Source organism: Apus apus, chromosome 23 (genome assembly GCF_020740795.1).
Source record: "Apus apus isolate bApuApu2 chromosome 23, bApuApu2.pri.cur, whole genome shotgun sequence".
NCBI classification, from domain to species: domain Eukaryota; kingdom Metazoa; phylum Chordata; class Aves; order Apodiformes; family Apodidae; genus Apus; species Apus apus.
Genome location: NC_067304.1, coordinates 1,427,833 through 1,440,300, shown reverse-complemented (window position 1 = coordinate 1,440,300; position 12,468 = coordinate 1,427,833). Strand labels below are relative to the sequence as shown.

Below are 12,468 nucleotides of genomic sequence, written 5' to 3'. Positions count from 1 at the left end.
AAACTTGGGGACTTTAGGAGGTGCCACTGCCACCAGCCGGAGATCAGGAGCAAGGAAGCACAGTCACTAGGGCAGGCTCCCTGCAGCAGCATTTACCTTGTCGTGCTGGTGCTCCTCTATCTGCTTTTGGGTATTTTCCAGCTCTTGTAACAATGTGTTCTTTGCAAAACGAAATAAAAGAAAAGGGAACAAAAACAGGAAAGAAAAAGAGAGCCCGTTTAGGAAACGGCCGTGTGGCCTCCTGGGAACGGCCAGCCTGGGATTGCTGGGTGGATGGGGGGATGGACACCTGGCAGGGGATGGCTCCCTGATCATTTCCTCACCTCTAGCTGCCCAGGAGCAGGTCTTCTCTGCAAACCTCCTGCTCCTCAAGCAGAGCTGCCAGTTCCTGTCCCACACTGGAGCCAGGGCATGGCCATGGAGGGCAGGTGGCAGTTGGAGATTTGGTGGACAGGGCTTGAACATTAGGAAATGTGCCCGAGAGATCAACTCCTCAAGCACCTGGATCAAGGGCAAAAATCCCCTACATCTAAGCTAGGGAATAGGCAGGAGGAAAAGTAAATGCATTTGCAATTGTCTGATCTAGGGGGTTTTTTTGGGAGGTGCTGGCAGCCAAACAGCATCACGTTTGCCCACAGAAGAGCTGGAGAAACTCTCTGGTTGAGGCAGGGCCAGCAGCAGGCTGGGGAGCGTCAGTGTCCCCTCACAAGGTGCCACCACTCTGACCCCTGATCCTTCCTGGGGTGGGAAGTTGGACTCAGCCCCCTGTGTTGGGTCCTGCTTTTTACCCAGAGCCACTCAGGCATCTGCTGAACGATGGGACACACTGGCACAACCAGGTCTGGCTGGGGACAGCAGATGCAGAGCAGCAGGGAGACAGACCTTGTCCTGCAGGGATCAGCTGGGGGTGCAACCCCTCTGTGCTGTGACTTGCCAAGGGAAACCTGGTCCCTGCAGGAGCCCAAACAGAGGTGGGCAATCAAGGGCTGACCTCCCACTGGCATTGCCAAGTTCATCTGTGCTCTGAGCCACTTGCTTTCCCAGCTAATTGCATTCACGCTGGGCCAGCAGTTCCAGCTGGTTCCTCAAGGGAGAGCCCAGTTGCCCAGGAGGGCTGGGAGCTGGGAGGCTGCTCATGGACTCTGCTCTGGTTGGGAGAAGGCAGACTGGTCCAGGCATGGGAAACAGGAAGGTTTGGAGACAGCACATGGAGGGGATGGGCAGGTGGGAGGGATGAACACTGCATTTTCTCCCACAAAATGCAGTAGGTTTTGCTCCAACAGCCGGACACAGGCTGAGGCTGCAGCGGGTGAGACACAGGGAAGTGAGGGAGCAGAGCAGGACAAATCCTGCTGCTGCCAGAGGTGACAGGTGGTGGGGAGGGGGTCTGAGTGGGCAGGGGCTGACCAGAGGTGAAGGTGGGATGCAGAGCACCTGCCCTGCACTCCCACCAGCCCCAGCATCCTGCATGTCAGCAGTTCTGCATCCTTGCATAGGTACCTCCCAACCCCGGTGCTGTGGCCGGCCCAGGCTCCATGCTGGAGGGTCTGTGGACCCCTCCACCTCCCGCCAGCCCCCCAGGGGACCCTCTGCCCCCCAGCCACTACCTTCTCCTCGAGGGCTGCCATCCTCTCCTTGAGGTGCAGCTGCAGCCGCTCGTTGGACTCGCTCAGCAGCCGGTCCACAGTGTCCGAGAGCCTCTTGTTGTGCTCCTCGTTCATCTTCTCCCGCTGCCGAGCCTGCAGGAGCCACCAGACACCTCAGAGCCAGGGTCTGCTGCTCCTGCCACGAGGGGCTCACTGCCCTCCTGCCATCCTGTGCCTGCTGCTGGTGTCACAGCTGGTCCCCTGGGACCAGCTTTTGGGGATAAATCCGCCCCTCCCAGCACAGACTGGACCCTCCACTGGTCTCTGCCACTTTCCAGCCAGGGGTCATCAGGAGAGAGGACAGGATCCAAGAGCTCCTGCCTGTCCCTGTGCAAGTTCCAGCAACAGCCACACTGGGGGCACATTCCAGATCCCAACAAATGCAGATCCCCTGGGTTTGCAAAGGTCCATCCGAATCTCTGCCCTAGGCCAAAACAACCAGGGGCCTCCCCAAGGGCACACATTGTAATGTCACCTGAGAAACGGGCACCACAACCTCCTGCATGGACAGCCCAGCCTCTGGCTAAGGAGCAGAGCAGGGATTGTGCATCCTGTGATGCACCAGCTTGGCCTACCTGTCTTTTCTGGGGGCAGCACCCATAGGTCTTGCCCTACTGCTGATTCAGGCTGGGTGGAAAAGCAGCTGGATCCTCCACCCCTGAATTTGGGGTCCCAGCTTGGCCCATGGGGTGATGCTGGGAGAGAAATAGATGGGCCCACTCACAGCAAGACTGGGATGACTGGGAGAGAGGGAAATCACAGCAGAGAATGTGGTGAGCTCCTGAGTGGCTCTAGTTTGAGAGATCCTGGATGGGAAAGGATTAACCCGGCTCCTCTGCCCAGCCTCCTCCAGGGCCAGCAGCAAACCAGCCCTCTGTGGTGTGCTCAGCCACCCAGCCACCATGGCACGGGCAGCCAAGGCTGGACCAGGACCCACAAGGACCCCCTGGTCCAGGCTGAGCTGCACTTACCCTGGCCAGCTCCTGGTTCTTCTCCTCCAGCTGAGTCTCCAGCTGCCGGAGGTGCTCCTCGATGCTCCCGTGCCTCTCTTCTGCCTGGGAAAAGCAGAGCAGCCCTCTCGGGTGATGCTCCCTAACACCAGGCAGACCCTCCTGCATCCCTCCCTCCACCCCTGTATCCACATCCTTCCCTGGGATGTGTTGCTCCCTCCCACTGCCTGCATCTCCCCTGTGGGTCACTGCTGAGAGCCCAAAACCAGCCATGCTAGCAAGGTGATGGGAGACAGAGGTGCCCTGTGGGTGACTTGGCACCCATTCCAGCACCCGGGAAGGGCAGGACTGGCTGCATCCACACCTCCCTCCAGACCTGTACCCTCCCAGATCCAGCCTGGGCCCTTCCTCTTCCTCCTCATCCCCGAGTAATCCCAGCACAAGCTGAAGGTCATCCACACAGACAGGGTCATCTCTGCCTTGAAGGAAGGAGCCGAGGGACAGGAGCAAAGCTCCCGTGTGCAGGACATACTGGAAGCTCTAAAACCCCTGGCTTGGCCCTGCAGCCACGGGGAGGCAGAGGACAGCAAAGCTCAGAGCTGGGAGTGAGAGCGGGCGCTTTGGGCTCCACCAGTGGCTGGGACAGCAGGCAGGGATGCCTGCCCCTTGCTCAGGGGAATTTCCTCTGTCTCCTGCACCCCGTCCTGCCCCGGGCACCCCGGGCCCTTGCCTTGGTGAGCGCCGCGATGCGCTGCGCCAGCTCCGCCTCCACCTCGGGCAGCGTCTCCGCCTTCCGCATCGTCTGCTGCAGCTTCTGCTCCGCCAGCTCCAGCAGCTCCTGCAGGTGCCGGGCTTTCTCCTCGCACTGCGGGACACAGCAGGGTGGGTGCCCGGCCCACTCAGTCCCATCCCCGGCACCCACTTCTCCCTCCCAAGTCGCCAAAGTGGTGCAGAGCCCGCGGGCTCCAGCCCTGGTACCTGGCGGTGCAGGGACTCCTTGTTGGCCAACTCGTTTTCCAGCTTGTCGTTGAGGTCATGGATGGAGGTGGCTTCTCGCTGGGCTGCCAGGTAGCGCTTCTCCAGCGTGGTGATCCTCTCCTCCATGTCCTCTTTCTGAGCCAGGGCCTGGGGAAGCGATGGGGCTGTCACATCCTGATCTGTGATCACCGATTTGGGAATAACTGGGCCACCCAGCTCCCGTGAGCCTGGGCCACCCCAGAGTCCAAGCATGCAATGAAAACCCTGCTTCACATAGGGATGAAGGACAGCAGAGCAGGAGAACAATGAAAGGGGAGTCAAGCAATAACAGAACATCATGGACACAGCTCTTCACTCCAGGTCCGCAGCACACCTGGCGATCTTGGTGGCTGCTTATAACCTCAGGGGGGTCCTGCTGATGGACTTGGGGACAACCTCCCAAAGGCAGCAGCCTCATTTTGGGAAACACAGGCCTTCAGCCTGCGTACAACAGGGGTTACCATCCCTTCACAGGCCCAGAGCTTGTGGAAGCTGCTGTGAAGGTCTCTGCAGCTGCAACAGGCTTGGCAGTGTGAGGTGGCAATGTCTAACCTCTCGAAGGTCCCTCTGGTACTTGCTGCTCATCTCCTCCGACTTGATCAGATCTTTCCTGGCGGTGCCCAGATCCTCCTCCAGCTCGGCGACGCTGGCAGCCAACGCAGAGATGCGCTCCTTGGCCTGGACCACTTCGAAGTTCTGCTTCTCCAGGAGCTCCTGCAGCTCTACCACCCTCCCTGCCTCATCATCTGGGTGGACGGAGCCGTTGGAGAGTCTCTGCAAGGCAGCAGAGAGGGAGGCGGGTGCCAGGCTGGCCCAAGGCACGGCTGCCATTGCCTGTGGCTCCTCACTGGGGGCATGTGGCCCTGCAGGGACCCAGTGAGGTGGTGGGGAGTGGAAACATGGGGCTCTGGACCCCCTGCCAAGTCTCTGCGAGCCGGGGACGTGGCATCTCACAGGAATGGTGGAATAGGGATGGCCAAGGGCTTCCCAGAGCATCTCTGGGCTGCAGAGCCCCCAGGAATATCTGAGTGGGAGCACAAATTCCCCTCTGCTTGCAAATGGCCTGAATCTGCCAGGAAGGGCATTTCCTAGGGGGTTGGACCCAGGGGAAAGGGAAAAAAGGTTTCATTTCTCCAGAGCTAGTGATGGGGGGGCCAGAGAAACGATGGCCTTGGTGAGCATGGTCAGAGCAGGAGCTTCTGGGGCTCTCACCTTCCAGGGAAGCTTCTGCGTCGGCTCCTTGGGCTCCCGCTCATCCCGCTCACCCGCTGGGGCCTCCCGGGCCCCCTGCTGCAGAGCTGCCACCTGAGGGACAACTGGGATTAACTCAGGAGGGAAAGGGGGTGAGAGAAGCTGCTCTGGCCCTGGAGCATCCAGGTCTGCAACCAGCCTCCTGCTGGCTTCCTCCACTGTCATATTCAGCTGGTGCCTGGGGCTGGGGGGTAGCTGGGGGGGAACTGGGAGTAACTGGGGGGACAGGGTGGAGAGGGGAAGGCAGAGAGGCTGTGAAGGCTCAGCACTGGTGGAGGATGAAGCCATGTCTTGGCTGGACACAGTGGTGCTTGCTACAGGCATGCAAAGAGCCTGAGCCCTCAGGGACCTGAGCTCTACATCCCAGGACTCCCCCCCAACACATTTCACAGAATCCCAAAATCCCAGCATGGTGGGGGTGGGAAGTGACCTCTGAAGATGTTCTAGTCCAACCCCTCTGCCAGAGCAGGATCACCCAGAGCAGGCTGCACAGGATGGTGTCCAGGTGGATTTGGAATGCCTGCCGAGATGGAGACTCCACCACCTCTCTGGGCAGCCTGTCCCAGGGCTCTGCCACCCTCCAAGTCAAGAAGTTCCTCCTCATATTTAGATGGAACTTCCCATGTTCAAGTTTGTGCCCGTTACCTCTTGTCCTGTCACTGGGCACCACCAAAAAGAGACCGGCCCCATCTTGACACCCACCCTGGGAGTATTGATAAGCATTGATAAGATCCCCCACAGTCTTCTCTTCTGCAGACTAAAAAGACCCAAATCCCTCAGCCTTTCGTCATAAGAAAGATGCTTCAGTCCCTTCATCATCTTTGTAGCCCTTTGCTGTCCACCCTCCAGCAGCTCTCTGTCCTTGAACCAGGGAGCTCAGAACTGGACACAGTTCTGCAGATGGGGCCTCACCATGGCAGAGTAGAGGGTGAGGAGAACCTCCCTCGACCTGCTGGCCACACTAATTTCCAGCCAGCCAGATTGCAAACCTGGTGCAGATGTTGCCAGCATGGGATAAACACCAGCATCACACCCTGCTCTGCTGGGGGAGGATGGGGAGAGGTCCCTGGATGGTGACCAAAGGCCAGACACTGCCTCCTTGCTGAGCCTGAGATGCACCCTGGGGAGTGGGAAGAGGAGCAAAATTGGGCAAGGCAGAAGCTACAGGGATGGCTCTTGCCTTTCAGCAGTGGTGGCTGGGCACAAACTTCAGGAAGGAAAACAGAGTTAATAACCCTCCCAGATGCCAAGGGTTGGACGCTGGGGACAGCGAGGTCCCCGTGCCAGCGCCTGAGCCAGGGAGGAGATGGAGGATGCAAGATGAGGTGCTGAGAGCAGCCAAGTTTGGGTCTCTGCGGAGACAGGGGAAACCCCAAGTCACTCTCAGCCCCCTGAAATGATTCAATCTCAGGTTGGTTTTGTCAGTGAAGTGAACACCAAACAGCAAAACAACAGAGGAAGCCCTGCCCAGTGAGACAAATTTTTAGACTATTTCCCAGGTTTAACCTTAAACACAGACCAGCCTTCAGCAAAGGAGCAATTTCAGAACAAAAGCCTTATATGAAAAATGCACAAGTGTCGTTTCTCTGATCTTGCACAAGAATTGGAGCCAAATTCAACATGAATTCACAAAGGTAGATGGAGCAGCCCCAGCCCAGTAGGACCCCCCAGCAAGGGCCCAGGATGGGCTGCCAGTTCCTCTCACCTGCCGATGAGCATCCACCAGCTGCTCCTCCAAGGTTGCCACTCGTTCCAAAGCTGCTCGCAAGCGTTCCCTGACCTGCAGCCACGTAAGGGAATGGGAGAAGTCATTAATTGGCCATGATGAAGGTGCTGAGGGTCTAGGCAAGCTCCCTGCCCCCTCTGTCTGGCTGACAGCTCAGGTGGATTCACAGCCGAGGCACAAGCTCAGGGATGCTCCAGCCCATCACTTGGAAGAGCAAAAGCATGTTGGAGAGGAACTAATCAAACTAATTCTTGCAGGACACCCATGGCCAGGGCAGCCTGAAGATGTCTTTTAGCAGAGCAAGGAGCTGCTCAAGGTAAATGAAAGAGCAGGACCAAGATGAGTCATAATGCAAAGACTGAACCAGCACTCACCACCACCTCATGGTGACCTGAGGAAGCAAGAGCCCTGTCCCCAGCTGCCCTAGACCCACAGCATCCACTCAGCAGCCCCACCAGCTCCTAAAAGGAGGGTGCTGCAGCTTTTGGAGACCCAAACCCTTCCTCCTGAGGGACCCTTGTGTCACCACCCAACTTAACAACAAAAAATGGCATCCAGTGGGAGGGAGGAGAGCTGGGAGAAGGTGAGCTCTGAGCGGGGGGTGCTCATGGAGCGAGCCAGGAGAGAGGTCTTACCTTTTCATCTAGTGCCTTGTGATGCTCAAAGAGTGACTTGAGAGCCTTGAGCACCTCGACCTCACTGGAAACCCCAGATGGTGACTGGGCCTGACGCTTGACCACGGTCATCCTGAGGGACCGCTCGTGCCTTGACACCAGGCATTCCAGGTGCTCCAGCAGGAGCTGCAAGAAGGGAACCGTGAGGCTCTCACCCCCCGGGGGCTGGCAGTGCCAGGCAGCTTGCCATGGCCCCCGCTTCTGGGGACAGGAGGCCAGGCAGCAGGGTGTCCGTGCTCACCCGGGTGTTGTTGCGCTCAGCTTTCAGCTCTGAGATCTCCTCTTCCCTCTCCAGCAGCTGCTCCCGGCACGCGCTGAGCTCCCGCGTCAGCGTCGCAAACTCCTGCGGGAATCAGGGCAGGGCTGTGAGCAGGGGCAGTGGGACAGGGACAGAGCCAGCATCTCTCTAGGAGAAAGGGACCTGGGGGTCCTGGTGGGCAGGAGAATGACCATGACCAACAATGTGCCCTTGTGGCCAAGAAGGCCAATGGATCCTGCGGCGGGTTAGAAAGGGGGTGGTTAGTAGGTCAAGGGAGGTTCTCCTCCCCCTCTGTTCTGCCCTGGTGAGGCCACAGCTGGAATGTTGTGTCCAGTTCTGGGCCCCTCAGTTCCAGAAGGACAGGGAACTGCTGGAAAGAGTCCAGGGCAGAGCCACAGAGATGCTGAAGGGAGTGGAACATCTCCCTGATAAGGAAAGGCTGAGGGAGCTGGGTCTCTTGAGCTTGGAGGAGACTGAGGGGAGACCTCATCAGGGTTTATAGATATGTTAAGGGTGAGTGTCAGGAGGACAGAGCCAGGCTTTGTTCAGTGATGTCCAGTGACAGGACAAGGGGCAGTGGGTGCAAACTGGAGCAAAGGAGGTTCCACATAAACATCAGGAAGAACTTCTTTCCTGTGAGGGTGGCAGAGCCCTGGGCCAGGCTGCCCAGAGAGGCTGTGGAGTCTCCTTCTCTGGAGACATTCAAACCCACCTGGACACGTTCCTGTGTGATGTGCTCTGGGTGACCCTGCTCTGGCAGGGGGGTTGGACTGGGTGGTCTTTCCAGGTCCCTTCCAACCCCTAAGATCCTGTGATTCTGTGTTCACTGCTGGGACTTCCCATTGAACCCAATCAGTGAGAGAAGGGGACACCAAGAGGAACCACAGAATAATTCTGGTTGGAAAAGATCTTTGAGATCATCAAGTCCAACCACAACCCAACTCTACCAACCATTAACCTAACTTTACCAAGCCCAAGCTAAACCCTGTTCCCAAGCACCACATCTACATGTCTCTTAAACACCTCTGGGACTGGAGACTCAACCCCCTCCCTGGGCAGCCTGTCCCAGTGCTTAATTATTCTTTTAGTGAAGATATTTTTTCTAATGTCTAAACTAAACCTCCCCTGGTGCAACTTGAGGCCATTTCCTCTTGTTCTGTCACTTGTTCCTTAGGAGAAGAGATGGACACCCCTCCTCTCCAACCTCCTCTCAGGCAGCTGCAGAGCCAGCAGGTCTCCCCTCAGCCTCCTTTGCTCCAGGCTGAACACCCCCAGTTCCTTCAGATGCTCCTCACAGGGCTTCTGCTCCAGACCCTTCCAAAGCTTTGTTGCCCTTCTCTGGACACCCTCCAGCCCCTCATTGTCCTTCTTGTAGTGAGGGTCCCCAAACTGACCACTGTACTTGAGATGCAGCCTCACCTGGCTTCCCTAAGTGCCTTGGACAAGGAGGAATGCAACATTCCCATACTTATCCATTTGGTTTGATGTCCAGCTACACACAAAACTGCTCTACAGCTCCAGAGGTGCCCAATGGCATTTAAAGCATCTCAGTCAAGGCCACCAGCACCCTGCCATCCCCACTGCCCCCTTGATGCAACCCAGCAGAGCACCCACCTTGGAACAACCCATCAGCCTAAAACCACAGCCCCAAACCAGCCCCTGCAGTGGCCTCAGGACATGGCATCACCCACAATCTCCTTCCAAAGCCAAGAGCAAGATCTGTCCCAGTCCAGCACGTGGAACTTCATGGAGCTTTTCACAGGGCAACCCCCAAGCCTCAAATCCCAGTTGAGGGATCCCAGCAGGATATATGGCAGGTACCACCAGCCTTGCTCCAGTCACAGCAAGGGAGAGCCATGCACAGAGGTCCTTTGGGATATGGTGGCTCCTCAGAGCAGCCACACTCATCACTGTGTTGGAAGAGAAAGGAAACACTGAAATTCCCAGGAGGCAGGAGAGTTCATTTTACCTTACAAAATGAAAACCAAGCACCTGGGTCAGCCCAGGAACACTCTCCCATTGCTCCCAGTTGCTCTTTCAGTCACCAAGAGGTGCCAGGACTAAGTGACATTTTGCATCTGAGATTTTTGGGGATGAAAAATGCAAATGTGGAAATGCTTCATGAATTTACAGGTTTGACAGTGTTGGTGAGAAGAACTTCAAAAGGAAAAGGGTTTCAGAAGAAGCTGAGAAGGATTTGATTGAGCATTAACAAAGCAAATTTTGTCTGGGGGCTGAGAGTCACTTTTCAGCATGAAATTCTCTTTCATTTTAATTTTCAACTTACACAAATAAAGGAACTTGAAAACACTGAGGTTTAGGTTGAATCAAATGCTCTGCTCAGCTCAATGTGTAACCTCTTGCAACAGCTGATGTCCCTCCACCAAATCAAGAGCTTTTCAACATCTGTTTGTCCCAGCTGGATTTCCCCTCTCCCTTCCCACCTAAACCTGGTGTGATTTTCAGCCTGGGCTTGATGGGGACAGTGGTGTCACTGGTGATGTTAAGACCCCACAATGGGACAGGACCTGGCCATGCTGCAGTGTGGAGGAAGCAAAAGAGCAAGAGCAGTGGCCAAAGTCAGTCAGTGTCCCCACAAACAGCTGCTTTTCTGCCCATCACCACCCCTCAGGGCTGCTGCTGCCCCACACCCTCACCCCAGCATCACCCCAGGGCCTGAGTCCTTCTGCTTCTTTCCAGCTCCACTCCTGCCCCATCGCTGCCTCAGGGGCCACTCCAGCCCTGGGCTCATCCCTGTCCCCATCCTTTGTCCCTCAAATCAGTCACAGAAGCCCAGACCTTTTCACCAGCCCCTGCCATGCACGGGCACCATCCCCCACTTGCTCTGGGACCATCCCACAGTTGCTCCTGGGCCATCCCCAGAGCACAGCCCCCCCACTGCAGAGCTGCTCCCCAGGAGATCCCCGTGCCAGCCTTTCCCAGAGCTGTGCCCCCCAGCAGGCAGGGATGAAGGCCCAGCCCAGCCCACACACCTGTGCCTGTGCCCTGCTGGGTTATGCAAGCTCTGAGCACAAGAACCAGCAGCTCCTGAGCAGCACCAGGGGTTCTTTGGGGCTGGGAACACACCGAGAGCTGGAACCACAGCCAGAGGAGCTGGGTGAGGTGCCCACGCAGGGCTGGCTTCTTCAGATGTAAAGAGATGTCTGTCCCTCACTCCCTGGATATGCTGGGATGGGCACCAAGGCTTAAGGAGCTGAGGGAAGCATCCTCACAGCCGTGGTGGCCCCAGGAGGATCTTTCAGCAGCCCCAGATGTAACTGCAGGTGACACAAGGGCTGTGGACTCACTGCCAGCACTGGGGCCAGGATCTTGTGGATCCAAAGCCCCCAGAACTGTCAAGGGCAGAAACCCCTTGCTCTGCCCCATGGCTGGCAGGGGAATTAGGGGCTGTGGACCTGGATGTTCTCCATGCTGGGGTGAAGGGGGCTACGTGCAGTGTGTGATGGCCAGGACAAGGCACAGGAGGCAGCAAGGGGAGAGGACACCACCTGAGGATGGACCCACCAGTGCTCAGCCCTCCTCACCCTGTGCTGCCTGCAGGACCTGCCAGGCTGGCTGAGCTGTAGGGATTGTGCCCAGAGTCAGGCTCAGGCATCAGGAAAGGCAGGGGATTAAAGGAGAAAATCCACTGGAGAGAGGCAGGTAGCCCCAGCCCCATGCAGTCCTCAGGTCAGCAGGTGGTGGCTCCACTCAAAGCCCCCGTCCAACCCTACCTCCTCAGTGCTCCTCCCTGAGCCCTCCATCCCAGTGGGAGCAGCTCTGCATCCCAGCCAGGCTGCCAGGCCTGGGGCATCCCAGGGCAAATAAAAAGAGACGACAATAACTGTCCTTCCTTGGGGAAAGGCTGCAAAAAGGAACATTGACCACCAAAAATAGCAGCAGCCCTGCAGTGAGATGGGATGGCAGCAAAGGGTGAGCTGAGTCCACAGGGCTGGGGGCACTTGCAAGCCTGGCTTTGATGGCTTGCAAATAAAATTTTTAAACCCCCACAAAACAGGAATAAATGACTCCAGCACCTGCCTGTAGTTACCTCCACTAGTCCCAGCTGTGCCAGACACCTGCCCTAGCAGGGCCACCTCACCACCTCACTTCTGGGCCAGCAGCAGGTACCAGGTGAGTCTGGGGACCACAAGGAAAAGCTGCCCCAGCTCCCACGTGCAGTGTCACAGTGGGAAGAGCAGCTTCCACCCCCATCCACAGGTAAGCCACTGCCCTGTGTCCCAGCAAAGTGGTGATAAAGAGGATTTGGGTGATTTTCCTCTGCCCTGGCCACAGTCAGGAGTTCCAGGAGATACGGAGGCACCTGCCTCCAGCTCAGATAAGCTCTTCAACTAAGCAGGGACACCTATAAATGGATTAGAAAGGGAAGGAGAGGTGCCTGATCTTTAATCAAAGGGTGGATGATGAGATGCAGCCCTGGGAGCCTGGTGGGAAGGCCAGCAGCCCAGGAAGTGGTTAATTTGGATTAAAACCAAACCAGGCTCAGCTCCAAGTAAAAGAGAGCAGGGTGGATGGATGCTGTCATTCCCATCAGAGCAGGGAGGGAGACCCACAGCACCACACGAGTTACTGAAACAAGATGTTGATGCTCAGGGTTGGGATATTCAACACAGAATCATAGAATGGTTTGGGTTGGAAGGGACCTTAAAGAACATCTAGTTCCACCCCCCTGCATGGGCAGGGACACCTCCCACCAGCCCAGACTGCTCCAAGCCCCATCCAACCTGCCCTTCAACACTGCCAGGGATGGGGCAGCCACAGCTTCCCTGGGCAACCTGGGCCAGGCTCTCACCACCCTCACAGCAGAGAATTTCCTCCTCATGTCCAACCTCAATCTCCCTCTTCCACTTTTCATCCATTCCCCCTTGTCCTGTCACTACAAGCCCTTGTAAAAAGTCTCTCCCCAGCTTTCTTCTAGGGTCTT

General features: G+C 57.0%; 1 protein-coding gene across 3 annotated transcripts in view; it reads right to left on the bottom strand.

Moving 5' to 3' along the window:
• Positions 1 to 12,468, bottom strand: part of PPFIA4 (PTPRF interacting protein alpha 4) — a 61,460-nt gene that overhangs the window by 18,173 nt on the left and 30,819 nt on the right. For all 3 annotated transcript variants that reach the window (XM_051639148.1, XM_051639149.1, XM_051639150.1), the window contains exons 3-12: positions 7,506 to 7,607; positions 7,226 to 7,390; positions 6,570 to 6,644; positions 4,826 to 4,918; positions 4,166 to 4,387; positions 3,575 to 3,721; positions 3,327 to 3,461; positions 2,618 to 2,701; positions 1,608 to 1,739; positions 97 to 159 (exon numbers count right to left, since the gene is read on the bottom strand). In XM_051639148.1, the coding sequence (XP_051495108.1) occupies positions 97 to 159; positions 1,608 to 1,739; positions 2,618 to 2,701; positions 3,327 to 3,461; positions 3,575 to 3,721; positions 4,166 to 4,387; positions 4,826 to 4,918; positions 6,570 to 6,644; positions 7,226 to 7,390; positions 7,506 to 7,607 (1,218 nt within the window). The remainder of the gene's footprint in view (positions 1 to 96; positions 160 to 1,607; positions 1,740 to 2,617; positions 2,702 to 3,326; positions 3,462 to 3,574; positions 3,722 to 4,165; positions 4,388 to 4,825; positions 4,919 to 6,569; positions 6,645 to 7,225; positions 7,391 to 7,505; positions 7,608 to 12,468) is intronic.